Consider the following 27,699-nt stretch of genomic DNA (forward strand, 5'->3'; position numbering starts at 1 on the left):
AGTTTTTGAATACGACTAAACTTATGTTTGACTTTCATTCTTCTAAAAGTAGTTCAATTTACAGAGGGACGAGAAGATTTGAACCTGTTAGGTGTGTTGGATGAAAGTTCCACATCGGCCAATTTAGAAAATGATAATGAGTTTATAATTAAGGAATACTATCTCCAATGATCCTGAGATTTGAACCTGTTAGGTGTGTTGGATGAAAGTCAGGAGAGCTTATGCTCAAAATGAACAATATCATATCATTATGGAGAGTTGTATTCATCTAAAAGTGGGTTGAAGTCAGTGGGTTGAAGCCAATACTTCCCTTAAACTCATTTTTGCACGGCATAGGGCTTACAATAGACTCTATAAATGTTAAGAAAAGACATAAATACCCTTGAAAAAATACAAATATAACATAAAAACAGCGGGTAAGGTTATTGGGGAGAGTTGTGTACTTCCCTTAAAACTCATTTTTGCACGGGTACATAGGGGCTAAAATAGACTCTATAAACATTAAGAAAAGACATAAATACCCTTGAAAAATAAATATAACATAAAAATAGTCGGTAAAGTTATTGTGGAGAGTTGTGTTCATCAACCGTGGGTTGAAGCCAATATTTTCCTTATGTTCGTTAGTATCGGGTATCGATACCTAGTAGGAAAATAAACTCATTTTTGCTCGGGGTACCTATGGCCTAAAGTAGACTCTATAAATGTTAAGAAAAGACATAAATACCCTTGAAAAAATACAAATATAACATAAAAACAGCGGGTAAGGTTATTGGGGAGAGTTGTGTACTTCCCTTAAAACTCATTTTTGCACGGGTACATAGGGGCTAAAATAGACTCTATAAACATTAAGAAAAGACATAAATACCCTTGAAAAAATATAAATATAACATAAAAATAGCCGGTAAGGTTATTGTGGAGAGTTGTGTTCATCAACCGTGGGTTGAAGCCAATATTTTCCTTATGTTCGTTAGTATCGGGTATCGATACCTAGTAGGAAAATAAACTCATTTTTGCTCGGGGTACCTATGGCCTAAAGTAGACTCTATAAATGTTAAGAAAAGACATAAATACCCTTGAAAAAAATACAAATAGTGCCCAAATAAGCTGATGACTGCAGCAAAATAAAGTCATGATTGTTTTCAATTTAAAAACAATAAATAGAGAAAGAAGTTGGAATCCCACGTCTCGATAATATAGCATGCACTTGCACACTGCCCCCCTCTTCCTCTTTCTCTCTCACTCACATTTCTCCCCCATCCCATAAACGCCATTGAAGCAGTTCGACCAAGCTCCGGCAATAACACTCTCTACTTTCAACCACTTGCCATGGCTTCCATGGTTGAGGACTTTCCAGCTCCGGTTGTATCGGCTCGGAACTGAAGCGGTGGCCGCCGGCGATATCTCCAATTCCGGCTTCGGAGGGGGTAGGTTTCATGGTGAGTTACAGAGGCTTCGATGATGATCATTAATTGCTTTTGATTGATTTGAGGAAGTTTTTTTTCCTCGAATAATATATATTTCCCGTTCACATGCTGTATTGAGTCTGATTTAAGCATTCGTTCTGTTTGATTCCACCATTGAGACCTCTTTCACATGGATTTTGTCACTGAGAGTGAGTGAAAATCTTTTATCCGCCATTGAAGCAAAGCAAAGCAACCACCGAGACGACGGCCATAGTTAACTTTATTTGTTTTCGAGGTCAAATCATTTTTTCCAGAGCTCTAATGGAGGGAGCAATCGATGGATTTCTTAAACGGTGTCTATTGTACTTCATGGCTATGTGCTTAACCTTAACAATGGAGAGTTCATTAGTTGCTTCTCTATCTCCCGATGGAGAAGCGCTTCTCTCTCTCGTATCTGCTGCTGGTCCTTCTGTTCTTGCCTCTTGGAATCCATCAAGCCAAAACCCTTGTTCTTGGGAAGGAATCACTTGTTCTCCTCAGAACAGAGTCATTTCATTATCTCTTCCTAAAACGTTCTTAAACCTCTCTGTTTTGCCTCCTGAGTTGTCTTCTTTATCTTCTCTGCAACTTCTTAATCTCTCTTCCACCAATGTATCTGGCTCAATCCCTTCCTCTTTTGGCCTACTCACTCATCTTCGCCTGTTGGACCTTTCATCCAACGATCTCTATGGTCCAATTCCTCCTCAGCTTGGTTCTCTTTCTTCACTTCAATTCCTTTTCCTGAATTCCAATAGACTTTCTGGTAAGATTCCTCCGCAGCTTGCTAATCTGGCTTCTCTGCAAATTCTTTGCCTCCAAGACAATTTGTTTAATGGCTCTATACCATCACAATTTGGTTCTTTGCTGTCTCTTCAAGAGTTTCGAATCGGAGGGAATCCATTCCTTTCGGGAGAGATTCCGTCACAGATGGGGCTGCTTACTAATCTCACTACATTCGGGGCAGCGGCTACGGCGCTTTCGGGGGCTATACCGTCTACATTTGGGAACTTAATCAACCTCCAAACTTTGTCACTCTATGATACTGAGATATCTGGTTCAATACCTCCTGAGTTGGGGCTTTGTTCTGAGCTAAGGGATTTGTATTTGCATATGAACAAGCTCAATGGTTATATTCCTCCTCAGCTGGGTAGGTTGCAGAAGCTTACTAGTTTGTTTCTCTGGGGCAATGCTCTATCAGGGTCGATACCGTCGGAAATTTCAAATTGTTCGGCTCTAGTTGTTTTTGATGCGTCGGAGAATGATCTTTCTGGTGAAATCCCAAGTGATTTAGGGAAGTTGGTTGTTCTTGAACAGTTTCATGTATCGGACAATTCGATCTCGGGTGCGATACCGTGGCAGCTAGGCAACTGCACAAGCTTGACTGCCCTTCAGCTTGATAATAATCAACTATCAGGTGTAATTCCACCAGAACTTGGCAATTTGAGATCTCTTCAAAGCTTTTTCTTATGGGGGAATTCTGTGTCAGGAACCATACCATCTTCCTTTGGCAACTGCACTGAGTTATATGCCTTTGATCTTTCAAGAAACAAGCTCACTGGGGTAATCCCAGAAGAAATTTTCAGCTTGAAGAAGCTGAGCAAGCTTTTGCTCCTCGGAAATTCTTTATCTGGCGGGTTGCCTCGAAGCGTCGCAAATTGTCAATCATTAGTGAGGTTGAGGCTTGGAGAAAACCAGCTTTCAGGCCAGATTCCGAAGGAGGTAGGACGGTTGCAAAATCTCGTCTTTCTCGACTTGTATATGAATCATTTTTCGGGTGGCCTCCCGCCTGAGATTGCTAATATTACAGTTCTTGAGCTACTTGATGTGCATAATAACTATATAACTGGTGAAATTCCTCCCCAGCTTGGGGAGTTGGTGAACTTGGAGCAGCTCGATCTCAGTCGAAACAGCTTCACCGGTGAAATTCCTGAGAGCTTTGGAAACTTCAGTTATTTGAATAAACTTATTCTCAACAATAATCTACTGACAGGGTCAATTCCAAAGTCCATCAAGAACCTGGAGAAACTAACTCTACTTGATTTGAGTTACAACAGTCTCTCTGGTACCATACCACCAGAAATTGGTTACATGAAGAGCTTGTCGATCAGTTTGGACTTGAGCTCGAACGGGCTTACCGGAGAAATTCCCGAGGCGATGTCCAGTTTGACACAGTTACAATCACTTGATCTTTCCAATAACATGCTTTATGGAAACATTAAAGTGTTGGGTCTCTTGACTAGTCTCACTTCTCTCAATATCTCCCACAACAATTTCTCAGGTCCTATGCCTGTAACGCCATTTTTTAAAACGCTACCACGAGATGCTTATGATCAGAACGTGAATCTTTGTAAATCACTCAATGGATTTACTTGTTCTTCGAGTTCGATGCGAAGAACTGGCTTAAAGTCTGTAAAAGCTGCTGCTTTGATTACCATCATTCTTGCTGCAGTTCTCATCCTAATTTTTGCATTGTGGATAGTAGTTTCACGAAATCGCAAGTACATGGCAGAGAAACATTCCAGGACGTCGTCCCCTGCTTCGGCTGCCGAGGATTTCTCTTATCCGTGGACCTTCATCCCATTTCAGAAGCTCAATTTTACCATAGATAACATCTTGGAATCCATGAAAGACGAAAACATAATTGGAAAAGGTTGTTCTGGGGTTGTTTATAAGGCAGATATGCCAAATGGTGAATTAGTTGCAGTGAAGAAACTATGGAAAACGAAGCAGGATGAAGAAGCAGTTGACTCGTGTGCTGCGGAGATTCAAATTCTCGGGCATATTCGACATCGAAACATAGTGAAGCTCATTGGTTATTGCTCTAATAGAAGCGTCAAGCTACTTCTCTACAACTATATTTCCAATGGTAATCTACAACAACTCTTGCAAGGAAACAGGAATTTGGACTGGGAAACTAGGTATAAAATTGCAGTTGGGACAGCACAGGGTCTGGCTTATCTTCATCATGATTGTGTGCCTGCAATTCTTCACAGAGATGTCAAGTGCAATAACATACTTCTAGACTCCAAATTTGAAGCTTATCTAGCAGATTTCGGCCTGGCAAAGTTGATGAACGCTCCAAATTATCACCACGCAATTTCGAGAGTAGCGGGATCATACGGTTATATAGCCCCAGGTAGATTTCCTTTTCTATTTATCGCTTGAATTGAATATCTTTACGGTTGAATTTGTTTCTAAAATCTTCCCAAACCAATGCAGAATACGGATATACCATGAACATAACCGAGAAGAGTGATGTCTATAGTTATGGAGTTGTTTTGCTAGAGATACTAAGTGGCCGTAGTGCAGTTGAGGCACGAGTTGGAGGCAGTCTTCACATTGTTGAATGGGTGAAGAAGAAGATGGCAAGCTTCGAGCCTGCTATATCGATACTCGACGCAAAGCTCCAAGGCTTACCAGATCAGATGGTTCAAGAAATGCTTCAAACACTTGGTATAGCCATGTTTTGTGTTAACTCCTCTCCAGCAGAAAGGCCAACAATGAAGGAAGTGGTAGCATTATTGATGGAGGTGAAGAGTCCTCCAGAAGAATGGGGCAAAACCTCCCAACCTCTAATAAAGCAGTCCTCAAATTTAAGTTCAAATAATTCTTACTCATCCACTAGAAAATTGGGGTGAGAATTGAGGGAAATGGTTGAAATAGAGAGATCCTTGTGGCATCTAATTGAACTTTGCAATCTTGTACAGCTTTTGTTTAATGGAAGAGATCAATTCATTTGGTCACAGTCTATCGACATTCGAAATATTTTTAACGAACTTGTTATCAACCCCATATATCATTAACAATATATCGACATTTGGTCCATATATTAGTTACCGAACCTGTCTATCCACCTCATATATTTTAACAAGACGATACCGACTCGTCGATATGCAACAAAGCAGATTCTAAACATATTTCAAAACGAACTAGAAACTTGATATTTGTTATTATTATCAACCCCATATATTACTATCAATATATCGAGATTTCATCCATATATCCACCCCGTATATTTTAACGAGATGATAACTACTCGTTGATATGCAACTAAACAATTTCTAAACATATTTCAAAACGAACAAACTTGGTATTTGTTATTATTATTATTATCAATATATCGACATTTCATCTTGTCTATCCACCCCATATATTTTAACGAACCTACTCGTCGATATGCAACTAAACAGTTTCTAAACATATTTCAAAGCGAACTAAAAACTTGGTATTTGTTATTATTATTATTATCATCATTATATCGACATTTCGTCTATGTATTATTTAATGAACCTGTCTATTCACCCCATATATTTCAACGAGACGATACCTACTCGTCGATATGTAACTAAGCAGTTTCTAAACATATTTCAAAACGAACTAAAAACTTGGCATTTGTTATTATTATTATAATCAATCCACAAGATGGGCACCTGAAATAAAGGGGAGGAACTCCTTGGCAGTGATCTTCCAGATTTCCAACATGTGTAGTGTGGCGTAGTAGGCCATATCTTGCAGGGAAAAAGCAGACAAGCTGTGGAGGGCATGCTTCTCTTACTTTGAAGGGCACATGCTTCAGAAGACAAAATCTTGTCTCCTCTCCACAACCTACAATACCCTTCATCATATCCAGCACCAAGTCAAAAAAGAGGTCAAAAAGATGCAAAACCCTATTATCATTCATATTCTATATGATTTTGGTCAACTTTTACACAATTTTTTCATTCTTCTATTCCTTCAGCTTTTGAATCCTCAACTTTATTTCTTTTTCCATGTTAGTTCTTCCATTATCAAAATATCAAGATTAATCCCTTCTCTTTTCTTGAATTCTAAATGCAATAATAGATGGAATATAACATATAGTTAATAAACTATGTTTATATTACACATTCATGACATAAAAACAAGATTTCTATGACAGAGACCAAACAAGAAGTCAGGGATGATATTGAAGCTTTAAAGAATTAATGATCCAAATGAACATGGGTAGAAGTTATGAGACCAACTATGAAACTATGAGTAAGAGTTTAGAGATCAAAATCATACTAATAACATTGAAAGCAATGAAAAATGTACCAAGAAAGTGAGGGAAGTTTGAAAAGTAATGAAGTACATAATGCAGACAATGAAAAGTTATGTAATCTTTAAGAATGCCGTTCAGAATCATTCCACTAAAGCTAAGATAATGCTATAATGACCACTGCTAAAAGTTGTAGACAACATTTGGAACCACCACAGATATCAACCTTTTCCAACCATGTGCAAAGGGCCTAATAAATGAGTGATATCATAAAAATGCATCACCCCTTTCCTCCTTTTTGAATGGTTCCTCCACTATATAAATCAGATTAAGAGACAGAGAACCTAAATCTTCCAGACTATATACAACTCTTGGGACCTTTTTACCCAAACATTTTAGAACTTCCCAATCATACCTGATTAACAACTTATTAAAGTTCATAATCTGTAAAGAATTAAAGATGAGATTCACCTCAGTCCATATAAACTAATGAACTGCAGCTTTACGACTTCGACGAAAGTATTAAAATCATCACCTGAAAGAAGTTCCTAAGTTTCATATAGCAGTTTGGCATCAGCCTATAATTCCAGCATCTAGAACATTTAAAAGTTCAAGCTATTAAACAGGAAATTGATTCCATCTATCCAGGAGAGAGGTATAAAGGCTGCAACACTCAAAAATTTTAAGTCTATACATGGTTTTCTTATTGTTTTTGAAAAGAAATGAGATTTTATTGAGGGTGATTAGTAAAATGAAAGAATAGTCTTTTCTGCAAAGGAGCCTATACAAAACTACTTTGGTTTAGAACTTCAAATTTTGAGAAAGTTCCCATTTTACAGGCACAAGAGAACTCTAATACCAATGCAACTACAGTCAATATCAATGAAATATGGTTTCCTTCTCAAATCAAAAAGAAAAGAGCTATGCCTTTCAACCCCATCAAGTCCGAAAAAGAGGAAGCCATGTGATGTCCCACATTGGTTGGGGAGGAGAACAAATCACCCTTTATAAGGGTGTGGAAACCTTCTCCTAGCAGACGCATTTTAAAGTTTTGAGGGGAAGCTCAGAGCCAGACACCGGACGATGTGCCAGCCTTCTCGCTGTTCCCCGAAGGGAGGTAGACACGAGGCGGTGTGCCAGTAAGGACGCTGGGCCCCAAAGGGGGTGGATTTGGTGGTGGTCCCACATCGATTCGAGAAAGGAACGAGTGCCAGCAAGGACGCTGGACCCCGAAGGGGGGTGGATTGTGATGTTCCACATTGATTGGGGAGGAGAACAAATCACCCTTTATAAGGGTGTGGAAACCTTCCCCTAGCAGACGCGTTTTAAAGCCTTGAGGGGAAGCCCGAAAAGGAAAGCCCAAAGAGAACAATATCTGCTAGCGGTGGATCTGGGGCGTTACAAGTCAGAAATCAATCACATGCATAAAATTATAAATCACTGGGTCTACAATAAATATAAGCAGTATAAAATTGAATTTGTGCAAAAGTTGGTGCAATAATTTATAAAAGAAATAGTCGGTCCGATAATGGAAGAGAATCTTAACCACACGTTAGAAGATGAAGCAAAATGAGGACTGATAACTCCCCAGAGATTTCCTTCTGTTCCTCCATACAAGGAAATTGAAAGGAAAAAAAAAAAGTCCATTGAAGGTATGCCATTGAAAGTTAAAACTTCTAAATATGTCCATGTTAACTTCTTCCCGACAAGTAGATCTTAGTTACCCGCTTATTAGAACCTGCAAGAAGCTTTTCTTTGCTCTTATCACATCCTTCATTGCAAAAAAAGTATGTCGGAGAAAACTCCAAAATTAGGGCTCCAAAAAGCTTACCTCAAATCTTTCGATGAGATTCAGCAGGCAGTGTAAGCTACATTTTATGGTTGTAAGTTGTCAGGAGCGTATGGTATATCCTACAGACATTCTGTTCTAAGTTCAATGAATACCTCCTAGTTCATTTTGCTACATACACATCATCTCCCTCAGTTTCATGTATAGTCCCCATCAAATCCACCTTTCTTTTGTTTGGGCGGCAATCAAATTATTTGGTATGGTCCTTCAAAAAGGTTCTGACCCAGGCTGCTAGAAAATTCAGGAAGCAATCTGTCTAAAGTTGTAGCAGACCAATTGGTGGATGAATGTTTAACTTGTAAAGCAGATCCGATTACATGGTGTTGTAATTAGGAATAACAAATATTGATCTTCGATCCTTTATTCTTCAAATGTGTTTTAATACTATTCTTAACTGTCTTGTAGAAACATACCAAAGCAAAGTTAGGAGTCTCTTGTCTTTCATTAGGAGCTTAGACAAGAGATGGCAGGGCTGATGTAACGGCCCAAGCCCACCACTAGTAGATATTGTTATCTTTGGGCTTTCCCTTCCGGACTTCCCCTCAAGGTTTTTAAAAACTATCTGCTAGGGGGAGGTTTCCACACCCTTATCAAGAATGATTTGTTCCCCTCTCCAACCGATGTGGGATCTCACCGCTCACATATGGAAGGTTCGGAGGATAGTGGAATTGGAGACATCTTTGTGGAGTGATCCCTCTCCATCACAGGCACATCAAGAAAAAGAACACGTATTGGCCAATTTTTCTACAATCTATAATTTATGGACAAGTCCAGATGAAACTTATCTGCCTTGTGGCAAAGTGATTCAGACAATCCAGCAGCAGGGAAACTAGTGTGTTCCAGTTTTCCAGAGGATAAGGTCTTGCATAGCCCTTATTACTATAAAGGGTCAAATATACAAGATGAGAACGTGACTTGTCATACACACACACACACGTACATACGTGTAAAACAAAACTAAAGAAATCTTTCAAAACCAAGATATACAGTTAGGAACTATCCACTGCCACCTTCTAGAACTAATATAAGGCAGCTATTAAGATGATAGCAGTATAGTTTGCACAGGAATCTTGTCACTGGTAATAAAAATTGCAGCAGAGGTAGATCAATTTCAAACGGACTAGTTCTACTTCAATTATGACTAAACCTTAGCCTTGAATACTAATGTCACTCTAATGATCCCCAGCCCACAGGAATCCCAATACTGATGATGAAGGCAATGCAGAGACTAGGCCCTTCTCCCTTCAATGTGCTGCCTTTGCAAAAATGAAGAGGAATCTTCAGATCACATCTTTCTTCACAGTGACTTCATTAAACAGCAATGGTGGCAGCTCTTTGAGATGTTCGGTATTGCTATTTGTGTAAAGGCCCAAGCCCACTGTAAGCAGATGTTGTCCAATTTGGGTTTTCCCTTTTGAGCTTCCCCTCAATGTTTTTAAAATATATATGCTAAGGAGAAGTTTCCACACCCTTATAAAGAATGCTTCGTTCTCCTCTCCGAACGAGGTGGGATCTCACAATTTTCCTTCCCAAAAATGTTGACGACTCGCGGTTAGAACCTTAATAAGAAAGCTAAGGTCCTGTGGGGTTCGTATCCAGAGCTTTTTTGGGGGGAAGTTGGCTTGAAAGAAATCGTAGACTCTTTGAAAATATGTCTGCCTCTTTGCAGCTAAATGCATCTTGGTGGTGTCATAGCATGAGTAAATTCTCGTGTAATTAGTCGTCCTTTTGATGTTACTCAACAATTGGAAAAGCTTTTTGTAAGTAGCTCTCGGGTGGGGGTTCTCTCTTCTCCCTGCCCTTAAGCTGTATCATTTCTGTTGAATAGTATATACACACACACACACACACATATATATATACTCAGCATTTCTGCATCTTAAACTCCAAAAAGCAAGACATTTGATCGCCAATCAAACAAAATTCCCACAAAATGCAGAATCAAATGCACCATGAAGTGCGAAATGAGATGTCTATAGTATAGCTATAATGCTTTCATGGGTAGTTCAATCCTCAATAACGAAACGATAATCAAGATTTAGCAGCATCAAACCATTCAGAATAAATGTCAAATTGGAAAAATGAAATCCATTTTCTTAGCAGTAGTGTCATTTCTCGAGGAAGAAACAATTAAACAAGTTCCCACACGCCATTCCTAACCCTAGAGCTGAGTTATTAACGCCAAACTTGCTTACAATGTCACAAGCAGCAATCAGGCAAGAAAATGAATGGGAAATTGGATTATGTTTAAAATTGGGAAGAACAAAATGAAATACATGAACCTCAATTACTCGTCAAGCTGTTGAAGCTCAGCCTTCAACTGCTCAATCTTAAGCCCCATGGACCTCTGCAACGCCTTCCTCTCGTTCTCGCACAATTTCGCAAGAAGCCCCTCGTACATGTCTAAAACTTCCTTCACAGCATCCCGAGCACACTCGGCCTCTTCATCAAAATAAACGGTCTCTTTAGACTCCATAGCCGACTCTATCTCTTCTCTCGCTTCAGCAAACTTGAGATTGATCCTGTCCACCTCTCTAATCTGATCACACTCCGGCTCCGAGTTGCCCGAACCACCACTGTACCTCCTCAAACACTGAAGAGTTACAAACTGACGATTCGGCCTCATTACATACGAAAAATGGAGATCATCTGGTCGCAATTTGTAAGGAAACTCAGAATTTGGCAACAGAGAAGAGTCCAGAATTCGACGAACGATACACGAAGATGAAGAAGTAGAAGCCTGAGATTTTCCGGCAAGCAATCTGCAGAGTGAAAGGCGTAATCGAGGGCTCATTTTTTTCGCAATTTCTGGATATTACGAACAAGGGGGCCAAGGAAATCAGGGTTCAGTGAGAAAATGAAGCATAAAGGGTGGAACCATTAATTCAGCGACAGTGAAATAAGGGTTTTACACGTCACTGGATATTCCAAAACAATTTTGAGAGACTAAATAAATAAAAACAAACTTATTTTTTTATTTTTTATTATTAAGATCCTTAAAATAAAAAATAATTTTAAGTTAATTTTGGATGAAATAATACCTTATTTAAAAAATTAGATTTTTTAAATTTTATAATCAGAATTTTTTTTAGTTGAATCAATTATTTATTTATTTTATATTTTAAAAATTAACCTTAGAAATAAAATTAATACCTTATTTAAGGAGATATGATAGTTAGATTGAATTAAACGTATTTTCAAAATTTGTTTAAAATATTTTAGAAATTCCCTAAATTTTGAAAATCAAACGTGATTTAAGTAAATTATGCTGAAATCCAATGTAGATCCAACTTTCTATTCACTCGTGACAGTTTCGAGACTACTTTAGCTCCTCTCTTCTTGGGAATCCGTACATTCCTCCCTCAGCAATAAGAACAATTATTTCTCGAGGACAAGTTTAGATACCTTTGGCAAACACAATGTCAAACGGTCGGTTGGTCACTAATCTAACCATACCAACTTATTAAATTTAAAATAGTCAATGTATTATATAATACAATAACACAAATATATAATAAAAATAGGTTATCTCTTGCCTGTCCATAGATTCAGTGGCAGTTTGAAAGGTTGACATATTCCGGAATCTCCGGATCACGCTTATTTTCAACTCCCCGAAGCATTTCGTCGCTTACTACGCCCTTCATCGTCTCTGGGTGCCTAGGTATCCAACGTAAGCCTTTCTTCGTTGGACCTTTCAATTCATAGATGTAGATCTCGGACCTATGAATCCAGTTACTGGATCTAATCCTCCGCAAAAAGTAAGAAATTCCACATATTTTGACCAATTCAAAGTTTGGCTGAGTGGGATGTATTTCCACGGTGCTCGTTTTTCAGAGCCATCGTTAACCATCCGTCATTAGCCGTAAGGCGTATTGATCCAAAATCATGAAAAAGATTATAACTTTGTCGAGAGTTGTTGGGTTAATAAAATAATGGAAACTTAATAAGAAGTAGAGATGATGACCAAACCAAAATCAGGTCAACAAAACCTCCAAAACCAACAGCCCCACTTACCCAACGTTGTATAAATACCTGTTGCCTTCAAACTAGCTTTCAGATTTCCCCAAAATGGCAAGGCAGCTACAAATGATGATGCATTCTTCACAAGCCACAGCTCAGGTTGGCATGGCTGGTGCGAGCCTTCTCTTGTGTGCTTTTGCATTGTTTATGTGTGCTTCCCATGCTCGGAAATGGCGTCGTCGCTGGAATGCTTGCTTGGATTATGGCTACGAGTTTGAGGATCCTGTAATAGAGCTTAACCAAGAAGCGACAGTTGTGACTACGCAACGAGTGAATACCTGTGTTGTGAATGCCACTGAGCCGGAGAATGGCAACGACGAGATGTTCTTCAGTAGAGAGCAACGAGCTGCTGTATGGGAGAAGAACATACTCATGGGAGGGAAGTGTCAGCTACCGGACTTCTCGGGCGTCATATTATACGACTCCAATGGAAACGTCGTAACCCCTGCTAGAACTCAGCTTCCTCTACTCACCTGGAAGTGAAGAGAAACATTGACAATCATTGACAAAATATCATCTCAGAATCTACCTTTTCATTTGTTTTTCTGTCCTCTCCCTAAGAGCTCGCCATTGTATGCAGCCTTGTATCTTTCAAACCCCTGGAATGTAATCAATCTTGCAATGAAATGATAATTTTATCACCAAAAACACAAAAACAACAGCCCATTCGTATTCAGTCTTTCAAAGTTACGTGCAATCGCGTAAAACAAGTCGATATCAAGTTTTAAGTTCTATTTGCAGATGCACGAAGTGACTCAGACCGCATCCGCAAGTTTACATTTCAGAGTATCTGGAGATTCCATAAGATGGAACGGCTCTTCTTCCTCGATTTCAAGAAGCATAGCAGCAATCTCCACAAGTTTACATTTCAGACCGCATCCGCAAGTTTACATTTCGGAGTATCTGGAGATTCCATAAGATGGAACGGCTCTTCTTCCTCGATTTCAAGAAGCATAGCAGCAATCTCCACAAGGGACGAATGTTGTTCGTGCAACATCTATAATTTATACGACAAATTATTAACTCGGAGAAAAAGTTTCATGAACCAACCCATGTGTATCGGTGCACAAAATTTTATATCTGTTAACGAGGCAAAGTAGAGTAAATAACCTTAATCAACGTCGAGGTGGCCACAACAGATTGACACTTTTGATTGCAGGGTCTTGATGTAGATTGTTTTACTGAAGTTAAAATCTTTTTAATGTTGGGGCCAAAGCCTAGATCGAACATTCTGTCCAACTCATCGAATACCTGTTTCATAAGAACAATATAAAAAATCACAATCTTGATGGTTTCCTGAGAATATGAACCCAGATATCGGTATAGTTTCGTATCTAAATTAGCAACCTAGCATATTTTAAGCAGAAATAACTGAAAATTATAGCAGATTATCAAAAATAAGAAGGGTCAATCCTAGAAGATGTGATATCTGCGGCTTAAACAGAGCAAGGAACAGTTTATTCTTTTCAATTACTGTCCAAGAAAACTTCAGATAAAATTTATTTTTAGAGATGTAGTATGAATAGTTGACTGCATACCAAGTACTTGATTTCATCCGAAACCACGCTCCCGTCTTCAATGAGTTCAGAGACCTCATTAGGGGTGCCGATTAACAGGCCGATCGAGACATCTGATGCACCATTCTGAAGTTCTAATTGACCAAAACCATTGTCCTTTGCAGTTTTCAACTGCTTGTAATTGCTGATGAACTTCGCCATCTGAAACACCTGCAGGGTGATATTCTAATGTCAACCAAACTGTAGTTGGACTTAACATCTTATTCATGAAGGTCTGAAAGCGATACCTCGTCAGATAGCTCCGTGGTTGAGCACATAACGAAGGCTCGAGGATGCTTGGACCTTACACCGTTCGTTTTTGCATCTCTTTTTAGATTCTAATAAGAGCCAATTGTAGACATAACAATGGGGGAAAAGATCATGAAAGTGAACAAGCATTTTAATTCTGTACTTTATTCAAATCTAGATGGCATTCGAAATGCAGATCAAATAAAAGGCACAGCGAGGAGAGTGAAAATCTCTTTGGACTTTCCCTTTCGGGCTTCCCCTCAAGGTTTTTAAAACGTGTCTGCCTAGGAAGAGGTTTCCACACCCTTATAAAGAATGTTTTCTTCTCCTCCCCAAGCAATGTGGGATTTCACAATACACTCACCTTCTAGGTACAGCGTCCTCGATGGCACTCGTTCTCTTCTCCAATCAATGTGTGGACCTCCCAATACACCCCCTTCGAGGTCCAGCATCATTGCTGGCACATCGCATTGTGTCCACCCCATTAGGAGCTTAGCCTCCTCGCTGGCACATCACCTAGTGTCTGGCTCTTATACCATTTGTAACAGTCCAAGCCCACCACTAACAAATATTGTTCTCTTTGGAGTTTCCCCTCTAGGTTTTTAAAATACGTCTACTAGGGAGAGGTTTCCACACTCTTATAAAAAATGTTTCGTTCTCCTCCCCAACCGATGTGGGATCTCATTACATTATATCATTGATTAAAAGCGAAACGGTTGAAAGTTCAAATTTCCATCTATATGTCGTTGAACTGAACAAAGGTTCAGGATCTCCAATGTAATTTCTTCCTTATATCATATTAATATTCCATATATGGAGGCTCATTAGTCAAATTAATATTCAGGCACACAAAATTCAAATGCACATGTTCCAAAACATATTTAAAATCAGAGTAGCCTATACTTTTAATCTGTTCTAATCAAGAAATGGTCAAACAGTAACAGACATCTCCATCAAATACACTTTTGAATGATATTATGAACTCAACGCCATCATAAATTCATGAAGTGCCAAAGGATAATTAGATTCAAATTGATAAAAGAAGAAGAACCTGAATGAGAGGCAACAAGTAAGCTAAAGCCCTTTCTGGTCTATAGAGAGATCCCAATACCACATTCTTCCCTTCCAAAAGAGCTGGAATCCCTACACAATGCAACGCAGAAGGAACAAAGAATCCCATCCCTTCCGCAGCCTCCGCCACTTCATCATAAAGCCCCAACTCCTTGAAACCTGTCATCACCTTCTCACCTCCGTTCCCACTCCCTTTCACAGCAGAGTTAGAACTCAATGATTCTCTCGAGATATTCGACGAGCCTTTGAGTTTCCTGTTCCTGAACTTTTCAAGAAGCATCGCTTCTCTGTCCGTTCGTGGCGGTCGATCATTTTCCGTTGTGAAGGTTCTGGAGAAGGAAGAGGAAAAATGTCGAGAAGCTAAGAAAGCGTTCGTGGATATTACCGGATTGTGGAAAACGTTCCCTTTCGTTGGACATGAGAGGCTGTTCGCATAGTGGTAGAGCTCGAGAAGAGCTTTCCTTCTACTTCCCATGGCGGTGCTGCTCGGCCGTTCAACCTGCCTCTGGTTCAATTGTTAGGTTACGTATTTAAAATTTCGCAAGTTATTGATATTTATCGTCCATTTTTAGTCAATTTATTAAATTTGATTTTGGGGCGAAATCACATTTATTTTCTTAAAAAATCAATAATAGTATTTTCTTTTAAAAATTACATTTATTTTCTTACATTTTATATTAGGTAAAATTACATTTATTAGGCGAAAGTTATAAGAATTTTATATTTGGGGCGAAATAAATGATTGGATATTCATAATATATTTTTTATTTTTAAATTTTATGTTGATTTCTTCTTAATTAATTTATTATGATCTTCAAAAAAAAAAAAAAAAAAAAAAAAAAAAAAAAAAAAATCTTTCAATTTTCAAGAACTTAATTTTAAAAACAAACTCATAAGTGAAAGTAGTATTCATAATAATAAAAATAAAAACTAAATAATTAATACACATACTTGAAACTAAAATAAATATAGTTCAAACCCAATATTTTAAATGATCAAAATAAAAATAGAATTATCTAAAAAAAATTGGGATGAAATGAGATTTAAACTAAAAAAAAACTATTATTATTGTTATAATACAAATAATTATTTGAACATTCATTGATATTATCATCATTTCCAATGCTTGGATGAAAGAATTTTATAACGCAGCCCTAATGGTGGATTTCTCGCTCTAACAATTCGTCTCCGTCTACCAAAACAATGAAAAATGTTTCAAAAAAGATCGGCACGCCCTTCTTCATCTCTAAAAACAGGGTGTCCTAACCACCAAACAGCTATTCCATCCTCATTTCCATGAAACCTGCTTTGAATAATCCACCTTTTCCGGGATTATTCCCGAAGCTAATTTTTTAGGAATTTTAGACCAAGCTTTTGATAAACTTTGATTTTCAGCTAGCTCGGTCCTATAAGAGTCGAAAATAAAGAAACAAACAAGTGCACCAAATTTCACAAAGGCTCTCAAAAGAGTAAAAGAAGAGATTCAAGAACTGGCTCAAAATTCAGTATCATTTGCTGCTATGTCTTACTTTTCCAAGGCATAGCGATGCATGTGGGGAGGGTTGATGGGTAGATACTCAAAAACATTGCAATTTCAACACTAAAAAGACAGCAATTAAGCAGTAAATTAGAATGCTTCCCTTACAGAGAGGTTGGATTTAATCATTCACTGGTAACATTCAGGCTTCAAAACGCCAATATATGGCAAATTTCTGTACAGTTCTGCAAAGTCCATACCGTAGCCCACGACAAAGTAATCTGGACACTGCTCAAAACAAAACCATCTAAGAAATTAGTTTAACTGAACCAAGTAATGGCAATCCAAGAATGTGTGATTGGTGATTGTGGTGCTTTCATTTACCTACTGATTGGAAAATAGTTACGAAGTCTTCGATATGAAGAAAAAGGATAGATAATGTTTGTAGTTTCACTTTTGTTTGATAACTTGTAACAGTCTTGTGGCTTACTTGCTGTGATCCATTGTATTCTCGGATGAGATGAACCACAGTTTCAGAGGTAAGGAGTTTTGATAAGGGTGAAGACATATTATCCTTTCTGGTAATTGAGAATGATGAGGTATCTTTGAGTGTGGGTGTTTCTAAGAGGTTTTTGTGTGTGTTTTTATGTTTTTTGGGGTAAAATGTGTAACTATGTATATGAGTAAGGTGAGTGTGTTTGTATGTGTTTTGTCTTTTGTAGTGTATAAATATGAGTTTGTGTAAGTGTGTACAAATGTGTGATTTGAGTGTTGTGATTGTCTGTGTCTGTTGTGGTTTTTAGCGATGTATAGTTCGTGAAGTGTGTCAATTTGTTTTTTTGGGTGTTATAGGGTCTCTGAGAACGGTTTGTTTCCCTAAAGGGGCACTTTTTACCAGGAGTACTTTTTTCACTAACATATATTGTCTTCTTTGGGCTTTCCCTTAAGGTTTTTAAAACGCGTCTACTAAGAAGAGGTTTTCATACCCTCATAAAGAATGTTTCGTTATTCTCTCCAACTGACGTGGGATCTTGCATAATTATTTGGCTCTATGTTTTCGAAAATTAAGCTAAAAACACTACTTTTACCCATGAGTTTCTTTGGTTTTCGAAAATTGAAGCCAGTTTTGAAAACAAAAAAATGAGAAAAGCAGAGAAATGTTCTTGTTGTTTTGGAATTTGATTAGGAATTCAAATGTTTTTCTTGAAAGAAATGGTGAGAAAGCAAGCATAAATTTCAAAAACTAAAAACAAAAGGGCTAAATAATCCATTTCAACTTACTTCAAACCCATGGTAGAACTTTCCTTCGCCGACTAGCTGAAAATGAACCTTTCGTCTAGTTGGTTTATCGAGAAAAGTGCATACTGATACAGATGAAGCTCCTTTTGCCTCCATATGAGCAAGGAGACAAGATAAAGTATTTCCAGAATCTACAATATCCTCAACCTAAAAGGAGATTCATTATAAAAGTCAAGAACATGCTAAATATGCTTTACAAGAATTATGGGAGAAATGAATCATTCTCAATAAAGTAGTATGTGTGTCAACAGTAACCCATGTCAAATACAGGAAGACAATCAATCTATTACATGCTGACACAAAAGAAGAAACACATGTTCTTGAAGACCATAAAGACCATGAAAGAGAGGCCCACCTCTCAAGGAGATTTAACTTGGTAGAATAGCGAAGGGCAGATTAGCTAAAGGCATTTGCATTATGATTTTTATTTATAGCCTCTAGGCAGATCCATAGAATGATGCATAAACATTCATATTTTCTCTGTTTATTCCAAATGGGCAATCCTCCTGTTCTGACAAGTTCTTGAGAAAATCGGTTTATAACTTCATATTTTTTTAGAGGAATCAAATGGTTTTGTTAACGACAAAGGATACACTAGGGGTTGCCTAGAATTCCACTCAAAGTCAAGAACAGTACAAATAGACCTCCAAATGCTAAGAATCGAAAAGAAAATAAAAATCAAAGATTCAGAGCTCCTTCAAAGTGGAAAACAGGGACTAAGTCATCATTTCTCTCTGCAAATGTATACTCGATCCTGATCAGATTAATTTTAGATGGAGAGAGTGACAATATATCTTTCTACTGATTAAATTTCATATAGTCTATGAATTTTTTTTTTAAAAAGTGTTCATATCAGTAAGGTTCATATAATTGTTCCAAACCAACATTGATCTGGAGTATGATCTTAACCTCGATTAATTTTTAATGGGACCGTACTCTGCTTTATTTCATGGATTGAAAAGTACTCCTTTCAAATCTATGCCAAATTTGATGAATTCAGAATCTAATTTCAATAACCCTATTTTCTTTCCCACCCGAGTAGTAAAATCCTGGCATGCAAAACTTCCTAAAAAAGAACACCTACATTTGAACAGAATCTACCTTTACCGGAAACTCCACCAAGCATCAGCGATTCAGTATAGAGGCATAAAGCGAAGAAAACACCGAAAAAGGAAGTCCAAGACCACCACGTAAGCCGGAGTAGTTAGGCAAAAAATCAAACAAAAATACCAAGAGTGACAGAGGAAGGCCCTTTGTGCCACCAGGAATCCGAGTTTGAGTTGCTGACTTAATCAAGGAGAATAAGTGCGACACAATCACTTAGGGCGCAGGAAGAGAAAAAGGAAAATCCAAACACAAAGATTCAATGGCGATTTAGGCGAAAAAATAGACGGAGCGAGAAAGATTGAAGGCAAATACCAGAATTACGTGCTTGTTCTTGACATCCACTTTCAAGTCCGACGAAATTCTAGGAGCACCATTAGACTCAGTACCAACACCGTAAGATTCGACCCGAACAAAGTCGAGAGTGATTGGAAGATTGATGCGACGGACCAAGTCAGCCAGGAAGATGAAGGCTCCAGTGGCGACGCCGACGATGACCGGCGGCGAAGAGGTTTCAGAGAAGTCGGCAGAGATTTGGGAGGCGAGGTCGGCGACTCGAGAAGAAATCTGGTCCTGGTTCCAGAGCACTCTCTCAATGTGAGAATGGAGTGCCATGAACGACGATAGGGATCGGCGCAAAGTTGGTCTGTTCTAAAAATGAGTCCTCTCTGTAAATCTTAATTTAATTTAAACGTTTTTTTCTTTTTTTTACAAAATAGTAATTTGTTTTTCTATCAAAATTTCATCTTCTTACCTTATTAGTACATACTATTTATCCTTAGAACTTACCATGTCTGTCAATTTTTTGAACGGTCGCCTTTTAAATTAAGTAATATAATAAGAAATTAGGTAATTAAATTTTGACCGACGGAACGAATTAAGCAAATGAATCCTCACCGACATGGACGATCAAGTAAGATATAAGAAACTAGGCAAGTGAGTCCTCACCGACATGGATGATTAAGTAAGATATAAGAAACTAGGCAAGTGAATCCTCACCGACTTGAATGATTAAGCAAATATAAGAAATTAGGCAAGTGAGTTCTTACCGACATTAACGATTAAGAGATATAAGAAACTAGGCAAGTGGGTCCCTACTGACTTGAACGATTGAGTAGATATAAGAAACTAGGCAAATGAATCCTCACCGACATGGACGATTAAATAGACATAAGAAACTAGGCAAGTGAGTCCTCACCGATTAAATGATTAAGCAGATATAAGAAATTAGGCAAGTGAGTTATTACCGACATTAACGATTAAGAGATATAAGAAACTAGGCAAGTGAGTCCTCACTGACTTGAACGATTGAGTAGAGATAAGAAACTGGGTAAATGAGTTTTTACTGACTTGAACGATTAAGTAGATGTAAGAAACTAGGCAAATGGATTTTTACCGACTTGAACGATTTCAACCACCGAGCAAACATTTTATTTGGTGGGCAACATTATTAAGGTGTATTATTAAATTTAACTATGAAGAAATGCACTCGAAATCGAACAATACCGTCTTGTGTAATATAATGATAAATAGACTTCTATCATTTATGAGACGGGAACATTCATCAACTAAAATAGTCATTTTAAATATAAAGTAATAATAAGTATATAATATTGATATTATATATTACATATAAATCAATTTATACCTTATTATAGGCTTGATTTTTTTTTAATAAATAAAATAGCGAGATATTTTTACCATTTTTTTAATAATTTGAAGTTACCATGATTGCCCTCGGGAGCATGGATGAAAACCCTAAATGAATGGCCCATGAGTTTGAATATGAGCCTGAAACGAGAAGCCCATCTGCTAAAATTGGCCACGAAGGAGACAGGGATGGCCCAAATTTCAAAAGGAATTTGGCGCCAAAATTTCCCGTGGATTCCTTCAAATTGAAACACAAACAAACACAGAAAAATCGAATCAAAATCTGTAAAGCAGGGCATGTCGACGATCTATCTTTATCGTCGTATGGTGTTACCAGTTCTCTTACCTGTGGATCTTCATCGTCACCGATGTTTTTCCGTCTCTTTCTGTTTCTCATTTCCTTCTGTGTTTCTCTCTGTAATTTCTGTAATGACGGTGGTTTCGATTTAGGTGAAGAAGCAGCGGAGGAGCGGGAATGAGTGGATCTATCTTCATCGTCGTATGGTGTTACCAGTTCTCTTACCTGTGGATCTTCATCGTCACTGATCTCGTTTCGTCTCTCTCTGTTTCTCATTTCCTTCTGCGTTTCTCTCTGTGACTTCTGTAATGGCGGTGGTTTCGATTTAGGTGAAGAAGCAGCGGAGGAGCGGGGATGAGTGGATCTATTCAGCGTGCAACGAGGAACAATCGATGCTGAAGGTGTTTTGCTCAAGCACCTATGAAGAAAGAGATCTGAGATACTGGATGAGATACTGGATGGAAGAATTGTTGACGAAGATCAGATTGCCGGCAGAGCGAGGAGAAAAGGACGCAGTGATCGGAGTGAGTACCTTGATTTGGAAGAAGATCACAGCCAAAGTGGAGGAAACGAACGAGAAATAGGTCACGATTTTGTAAATAGCCATCAGCTATTCACGCCTCAAAATGGAGAACAGGCGTTTCAGCATTTGAGCTCCAAAGGTAAAACTATGAGTATGATTCTAATACTTGCAACTTTCCAGCACAAAAAGTTGAGCAAAAACAGTCATAATTTTGTAGATGACGTTCGAATCTCCGAGTTGCCATTGAAGATTCAAGCATGAGAATGGAGAGTAAAGGCATCTCGAAAGACCGACAAAAAATGCAAGAACAAGAACTTGCATATTAGTGAAGGTAAGAGGGCCTTCTTCCAAGTAGAGTGAATACTTAACCGAAGAAGACAACTGCGGAGTCAGAGATGAAGAAAATATGACAACAGAACAGAGGGCATGGCATGGACATCTTCAAGACTATCATTTCAAATGACAATGACTTCGAGCTCCAAAGGACGAGCTATAAGAACACTTTCCAATTGTTGAAAATAGTAGAAAGGTTGTAATCACAAAAGAATTTCCTTCAACTATACCCGGAGAGAAGCAGTGAGCTCTACATTTCTAATGAAAGAATTCATAGAAGAAAACTGTGAGATCCCACATCGATTGAAGAGGAGAACGAGTCAACGAGGATATTGGACCTTGGAGAAAGGTGGATTGTGAGATCCTATCGGGTGGGGAGGAGAACGAGATATTCTTTACAAAGATGTGAAAATCTCTCCCTAGCAGATGTGCTTTAAAAACTTTGAGGGAAAGCTCGAAAGAGAAGCCAAAGAGAAAGTGTCTACTAGCGGTGAGCTTGAGCTGTTACAAAAACAGTCATTGTGCCACATCAATGCCCTAGCACACGACCACAACATACTAGCCCTTTTGGGCATCCTCCAACCCGACAAAGCTTCGAAGAGCCAATTGTCGATGGACCTTGGCAAACGACCGCTCACCACAAAAATATTCATTGCTAAAGGATCATAAATATATGTTCCCATAGTACCTGAATCAGAGAGGGGCAAGTTCTTTCAAATATCCTGCAATTGAAACCTTTCAATTTCGGACTCCTCGATATCATGCTTGGATTTAGCATTAATATCGCACCTGATGACCGATGACCGATGACCGATGACCGATGATCATCAAGACAGCCATGAATCTTGAGCAATAATAATAATATGAAATAGACTCAAAATATTAGCAAAAGCAAACATATGAAACCATAGTTTAAAAATCCAAAAGGAAGGAATTTGTCGTCAAAGGTTGAACAAAATCAAACAAAATTCTAAAGCATCCAAAACTAACTAGAACTAAATAAAATAAAGCTGCTCGTCAAGACCCTGCAAAAAATAGACAATAACCTAGACAGTTATGGAGGAAAATTAAAAAGAAAAGGAAAGGATAAAACCCGAACCACACATACGTTCACCGTCCAGAATAAAGAATGCTCTAAGGAAAATTGATGACCCGGGAACCGGTGCTCTCTTTTCCGGTCTTTGTTCATTTGGCCAGGGCCAATGCACCGAGCTGATCAGATAGCTCGGGTTCCGATGAAGCTTTGTGGAGGACTTCCATTGCCTCAGCCACCTTACTCTTCAAGTCATCCGGTGACTCGATGAGATGAAGGACCTCTGGTTGGTCCATCTCCAGCAACATTCCAGTAACCTTTGCTGCATGACCTGGCTCGAGACATTCCACAAGTGGATACAGCTGCTCGCCGAGCATCTGTAACAATATAATGTAGAAAGTATAGTTTTTGACATGTCTCATCTTACAGATATGATTTCATTCTTCTCTAATGAAGGAAAGAAAAATGGTGACATACCACACGTTGGTTTTCGGGTGAAGCAGAAGCTAATGCAGAAGCGAGTGTTGATGAAGGCACGACCCTTGATCGTTGGACGTCAATGGGGGAGCTAGACACTCCAGAAGTATCAAAAGTCAGAGGCATCACTGGACCAACAAGAGCTTGAGGCAGAACAGGGGGCAGGACGGGTGGCTTTAATCCATTCCGTACATTGTTCATGTAACTAAAACCTTGTCCAGTGCCACGGAGCAGTGACTGGATTCAAGAAACAAGTCCACACAAACATCAGAAGAAATGAAAGACAAAGGAAAGAAACTCGGTAACGAAGTACATAAATTTCTACATAGGCTTCAACGGTTTGACCCCCTCGAAAAAACTCGTAGGAAGGATTTTTATAGATCTCGGTAATGCAAAATCGCAGACAAATGCAGCACAAACATTGAAATGGTATCTACTAATGAAACTGACACTAAAAAAATAGCGAGTAGACAGATGATATTAACAAAGTTACCTGCTGCTGCTGCTGCTGCTTAAATGGTTGCGAATTTCCACCTCGCCTCATCCCAGGACGTGGCCCGGGCTGTCCTTGCCTCTGAAACTGGTAAGGCATGATGAAGTTTGGACCCATACCAGGTCGCATTCCGGTCATGAGTTGAGGCTGGAAGCCATATCCAGCAGGCTGTGAGGGCACCAGCCCGGGATTTCCCTGACCATAATACAGCTGCTGAGGTGCAAGTCGTGGTGCACCTGGATGAAACCCTGGAAGTCCTGAAGGCAAAGACGATATTGCGCCAGCTGCTCTGGCTTGAGCAAATTGAGCCTGTACACACAAGAATATATGCTATTACCAGAATTCATAGGATTGACACATTATAGAAAATGCATGATAAAACCACAACTCCGCTCGCAAAATACTAGTAAATAAGTATTTCGATTCACCACATGGGACTATCAAAATTCGCATAATTGGATATAGATATCAAAACGTCGCGTTATTAAATTCAGAACTGAAATCATCATAGGAAAAAAAAACATGAACGATAGACCATTCCTCGAGAGTAAAAATCACACCTGGAGCCGAGCCTTTCTCTCTTCTTTGTGCTGGGCAACAGCCACATACAGAGGTTTCCTTCCCTTCATTTTTCCATTCAATTCATTCAACTAAAGAATACAAAAGAAACAGAAAAGTTAGTTTCCATTTTCATATCATATTCGGATATAGAACACCCAGAAGTAGATCGTAATGAAAAAAATAAACAAATTTACGGCTCTCGTTGCTTCATCTGGTGAAGAAAATGCTACAAAACCAGATCCCTTGCTCAGTCCATTTTGGTCAAGCATAACCTGGCAATAATTCAATCAGGCATAGAAATCAAAAAAAAAAAAAAAAAAAAAAAAAAAAAAAAAAAAAAAATCATCCAGCTATCTATGCGAAAGTCAACACGTAGGCTTCGACGGTGGAGGTTGCCAAAAGAAAAACGAACCTTGCATGATGTGATTGTTCCATACTCAGAGAATAACTCTTTGAGCTTCTCATCATCAATATGGTCATCAAGGTTTTTTATATACAAATTAGCACCTTGTAATTTTTCAAATCTACTCTTTCGGTCCTGTTCAAATTTTGCTTTCAACTCGGCCTCCCTTTCTGCTTTCTTCTGAGCCCTGGCTACATACAGAACCTTTTCATCACCAAGGATGGTACCATTCAACATTTCAACTGCAGCAGCAGCAGAGTCTGGGCTCTGGAAATTCACAAAGCCAAAACATTTGGACTTCCCCTTCGAATCTGTCATGACAGCTGCACTAGTAATGTCACCATGTGTAGCAAAAAGATTTTTTAGGTCATCAGCTGTGGTAGTTTCCAGTAAATTCTTCACATAAACATTAGTAAATGTCGATCCATTTGCCTGAATCCTTTCCTGACGTCGAATAAAATTTCCAACAAAAACTTGCTTATCATTGAGCAGCATGCCATTCAACCTAACTATAGCAATGTTTGCAGCTTCCTCATTTTCAAATTGCACAAATCCATACCCTTTTGATTGACCATTGCTATCAATGGCAACTTTACACGAAAGAATAGGACCGAAGGTAGCAAATGTATCTTGCAATGCCTTGTTATCAATTGATGCGTCCAGATTTTTGATGAAAACATTTGCATGGCCACTTTTTCGGATGCTAGGATCTCGATTCGACATCATAATCCTGATAGGCTTCCCATTAATGGGGGAGAAATTCAAATGTTCCAAGGCGCTGGAAGCTGAGAAAATTTATGAAAGGATACAATAAGAGACTCAATGCCTAAATTTTGGAACCAAAAGATGCTTTAAAAAATATATATATCCAACTTGAATGTGTGTATCAGTATGAATCAATATGAATCAATATGAATCAATATATAACTTAATAAAAACTGATCCAATAACAACAGAAACCCAAAACATATCCAGAATAATTCTTTAAATGTACTAAAAAATCGATTCATAGTAACGTAATTTTCAGTCATCGAATTTCGATTTCCAAAATGCAATAGCCTAAGAAGAAAATCAGAACAAAACACAGCAGTATCAAAATCATACAGAAATTACAGAACAAAAATTAAAGACGCATATAAACATAAAGAACGAAACAACGAACCTTCCTGATGATTGCTGAAATTAACATAAGCGTATCCAAGCGATTGCCTGCCTGTCTGATCCCTGCAAACCCTAATAGAGACAACCTGAGCCACTTGGCTAAACAGTTCCAAAAGCTGTCCCTCGTTCACAGTCGGGTCCAGATCGCCAACATACAATGAAGAACTCAAGAATCTGCCTCGAGTGGCGACAGAGTCAGTCGGAGGAATCGCCGCCGTTTGAACTGTAGCGACAGTCGCCGGTGCCGTAACTGGAGTTGCCATCGCCGACTCGAGACCGAAAAAACACCGCCGGAAACAAAATAAATTAGATAGATAGAAGAACAGAAATCGGAGGCAGTCTACCGATGAGCGAACAGCCGAAGAAGATCACAGGATCACTAGGGTTTCTAAACTTCTCTAAAAATGGAAATTTGTAGATTTTTCTTTTTGGTTTTTATTTTCCTTTCCTAATCTTTTCCTTCGAGAATTCCTCCGAGGAGAGGGGGAGAGAGAGAGAGAGAGAGAAGCAAATTGGAGCGAAACTTAATACATTTATACTGCCGGAAAGAAGAGGACTTTTCAAACTTTTTCGTATTGTATAGCTTCGAGCTTAACTTAATGACACGTGTCCATTTGTTACTTGAATGTCAAGTATGACAAGTGAATATTCTAATATTTCAAATATTCCAATATTAAATGATTATTCTTTTTCTTATTTATTTTATTCTAAACATGGACATTTATTAAATTATCTATATTTTTATATAACTAAAATTTATATTTGACACATAAATTATTTATTTATTATTATTATTTTTTTTTTTTACTTCTCATTTTTTAAATGACTTTTTAATTGCTTTAATTTTAGTAACTCATTTCCAAATTTGAACAAAAAGCTTTGATTTTATTTTATTTTATTTTCACTCTCACAAATTCCAATATTTTTCTATATTAATTAAGAAAAAATAAAATCTAACTAATAAGCGTTTGGTCGGTCCAAGCCCAAGAATTAGATCATGGACTTTATTATCGAGCACTAGATCGATTCAATCCAAGTCCAATACACAGTCTGCCCAAGAATTAGATCATGGACTTTATTATCGAGCACTAGATCGTTTCAATCCAAGTCCAATACACAGTCTTAGTTGGACTACAATTTGAGCTGAACTTTAGATTTGGTAAGATTGGACCGTATTTTATTTTTTTTAAATAAAATTTATTTATTGAGTTTAATTATTATTTTTAAATTAAGTTTAATTATTATGGTTTAATAGAGTAAAGTTACTTAATTTAATTATTTAAGTGAATATTTTTTGTTTCAAATTTCGTTATATATATATATATACTAAGTTTATATTATTTAATTAATTCTAAATAAATAAAATTAATAATTATCGATGCTTCCAATGTTAAGTTAAGTGCTAATAAGGACGTTAATTATAAATTTGAATTTTGATATCTAATATTTTCAATATGAATCATAAATTTTATGTAAATTGAAAGTTTATGAATTAAATTTGTAATTCAATACCCGGATAGATATTCTTCTCAATCTTCTCATTAACCATTGCAAGGGCGGGATGGTAATTTAACTTATTTATGCTCGTTTTTTCAAACTCAACTTCACCATGGCTAGTTATGTAACTCGAGTTTAAATGAACGAGAGAACATTTAAGATTGTGAATGAAGTTATGACAAACAA

At 38.0% G+C, this 27,699-nt stretch overlaps 6 protein-coding genes and 1 long non-coding RNA gene across 8 annotated transcripts; 3 read left to right on the forward strand and 4 right to left on the reverse strand.

Moving 5' to 3' along the window:
• Positions 1 to 832: 832 nt before the first annotated feature.
• On the forward strand, positions 833 to 5,187 carry LOC111792040 (uncharacterized). Its single transcript, XM_023673438.2, has 2 exons — positions 833 to 4,578; positions 4,662 to 5,187. The coding sequence occupies exons 1-2, from the start codon at positions 1,725 to 1,727 to the stop codon at positions 5,078 to 5,080; spliced, it is 3,273 nt and encodes a 1,090-aa protein (XP_023529206.2). The 5' UTR covers positions 833 to 1,724; the 3' UTR covers positions 5,081 to 5,187.
• A 595-nt stretch (positions 5,188 to 5,782) lies between these two features.
• On the reverse strand, positions 5,783 to 11,192 carry LOC111804570 (embryogenesis-like protein). Of its 2 annotated transcripts, none has more exons than XM_023689431.2 (2): positions 10,591 to 11,192; positions 5,783 to 6,047 (listed from the first exon to the last, which is right to left on the reverse strand). In XM_023689431.2, the coding sequence occupies exon 1, from the start codon at positions 11,100 to 11,102 to the stop codon at positions 10,596 to 10,598; it is 507 nt and encodes a 168-aa protein (XP_023545199.1). In that variant the 5' UTR covers positions 11,103 to 11,192; the 3' UTR covers positions 5,783 to 6,047; positions 10,591 to 10,595. The 2 variants fall into 2 exon arrangements, with proteins under 2 accessions (XP_023545199.1, XP_023545197.1); XM_023689429.2 differs by having other exon boundaries at positions 5,783 to 6,057; positions 10,591 to 11,191.
• Positions 11,193 to 12,361: 1,169 nt separating this feature from the next.
• Positions 12,362 to 12,939, forward strand: LOC111777221 (nucleolar protein). Its single transcript, XM_023656718.2, has one exon. The coding sequence runs from the start codon at positions 12,377 to 12,379 to the stop codon at positions 12,809 to 12,811; it is 435 nt and encodes a 144-aa protein (XP_023512486.1). The 5' UTR covers positions 12,362 to 12,376; the 3' UTR covers positions 12,812 to 12,939.
• Positions 12,940 to 12,944: 5 nt separating this feature from the next.
• On the reverse strand, positions 12,945 to 15,741 carry LOC111777211 (DEAD-box ATP-dependent RNA helicase 39). The gene is made up of 5 exons (XM_087123954.1): positions 15,185 to 15,741; positions 14,133 to 14,222; positions 13,867 to 14,055; positions 13,439 to 13,579; positions 12,945 to 13,325 (listed from the first exon to the last, which is right to left on the reverse strand). Exons 1-5 carry the CDS (start codon positions 15,677 to 15,679, stop codon positions 13,197 to 13,199), a joined length of 1,044 nt encoding a protein of 347 aa, XP_086980080.1. The 5' UTR covers positions 15,680 to 15,741; the 3' UTR covers positions 12,945 to 13,196.
• A 910-nt stretch (positions 15,742 to 16,651) lies between these two features.
• HGPT (Hypoxanthine-guanine phosphoribosyltransferase) lies at positions 16,652 to 19,708 on the reverse strand. Its single transcript, XM_023671687.2, has 3 exons — positions 19,400 to 19,708; positions 17,963 to 18,127; positions 16,652 to 16,969 (listed from the first exon to the last, which is right to left on the reverse strand). Exons 1-3 carry the CDS (start codon positions 19,697 to 19,699, stop codon positions 16,871 to 16,873), a joined length of 564 nt encoding a protein of 187 aa, XP_023527455.1. The 5' UTR covers positions 19,700 to 19,708; the 3' UTR covers positions 16,652 to 16,870.
• A 1,045-nt stretch (positions 19,709 to 20,753) lies between these two features.
• LOC111810032 (uncharacterized) lies at positions 20,754 to 21,870 on the forward strand. The gene is made up of 2 exons (XR_002817353.2): positions 20,754 to 21,694; positions 21,773 to 21,870. It is a non-coding gene; the product is annotated as an uncharacterized LOC111810032 (long non-coding RNA).
• Positions 21,871 to 22,770: 900 nt separating this feature from the next.
• On the reverse strand, positions 22,771 to 26,523 carry PAB5 (poly(A)-binding protein 5). The gene is made up of 7 exons (XM_023695312.2): positions 26,018 to 26,523; positions 24,865 to 25,640; positions 24,647 to 24,724; positions 24,452 to 24,541; positions 23,892 to 24,200; positions 23,399 to 23,635; positions 22,771 to 23,298 (listed from the first exon to the last, which is right to left on the reverse strand). Exons 1-7 carry the CDS (start codon positions 26,277 to 26,279, stop codon positions 23,074 to 23,076), a joined length of 1,977 nt encoding a protein of 658 aa, XP_023551080.2. The 5' UTR covers positions 26,280 to 26,523; the 3' UTR covers positions 22,771 to 23,073.
• Between the last annotated feature and the right edge of the window lie 1,176 nt (positions 26,524 to 27,699).

Source organism: Cucurbita pepo, chromosome 1 (genome assembly GCF_057944985.1).
Source record: "Cucurbita pepo subsp. pepo isolate OVF chromosome 1, ASM5794498v1, whole genome shotgun sequence".
In the NCBI taxonomy this organism is placed as follows: domain Eukaryota; kingdom Viridiplantae; phylum Streptophyta; class Magnoliopsida; order Cucurbitales; family Cucurbitaceae; genus Cucurbita; species Cucurbita pepo.

Coding starts and splice junctions, on each gene's coding strand:
- LOC111777221 (XM_023656718.2), top strand. CDS start 12,377: ATGGCAAGGCAGCTACAAATGATGATGCATTCTTCACAAGCCACAGCT.
- LOC111792040 (XM_023673438.2), top strand. CDS start 1,725: ATGGAGGGAGCAATCGATGGATTTCTTAAACGGTGTCTATTGTACTTC. Junction 4,579..4,661: donor ATACGGTTATATAGCCCCAG/GTAGATTTCCTT, acceptor AAACCAATGCAG/AATACGGATATACCATGAAC.
- PAB5 (XM_023695312.2), bottom strand. CDS start 26,279: ATGGCAACTCCAGTTACGGCACCGGCGACTGTCGCTACAGTTCAAACG. Junction 24,542..24,646: donor CAGATGAAGCAACGAGAGCC/GTAAATTTGTTT, acceptor TGTATTCTTTAG/TTGAATGAATTGAATGGAAA. Junction 23,636..23,891: donor AGCAGCAGCAGCAGCAGCAG/GTAACTTTGTTA, acceptor TCTTGAATCCAG/TCACTGCTCCGTGGCACTGG.
- LOC111777211 (XM_087123954.1), bottom strand. CDS start 15,679: ATGGGAAGTAGAAGGAAAGCTCTTCTCGAGCTCTACCACTATGCGAAC. Junction 14,056..14,132: donor CCACGGAGCTATCTGACGAG/GTATCGCTTTCA, acceptor ATCACCCTGCAG/GTGTTTCAGATGGCGAAGTT. Junction 13,326..13,438: donor CCACCTCGACGTTGATTAAG/GTTATTTACTCT, acceptor TATAAATTATAG/ATGTTGCACGAACAACATTC.
- LOC111804570 (XM_023689431.2), bottom strand. CDS start 11,102: ATGAGCCCTCGATTACGCCTTTCACTCTGCAGATTGCTTGCCGGAAAA.
- HGPT (XM_023671687.2), bottom strand. CDS start 19,699: ATGGCACTCCATTCTCACATTGAGAGAGTGCTCTGGAACCAGGACCAG. Junction 18,128..19,399: donor AGAACAAGCACGTAATTCTG/GTATTTGCCTTC, acceptor ATCTCCTTTTAG/GTTGAGGATATTGTAGATTC. Junction 16,970..17,962: donor AGTTCTACCATGGGTTTGAA/GTAAGTTGAAAT, acceptor TGTTTTGAGCAG/TGTCCAGATTACTTTGTCGT.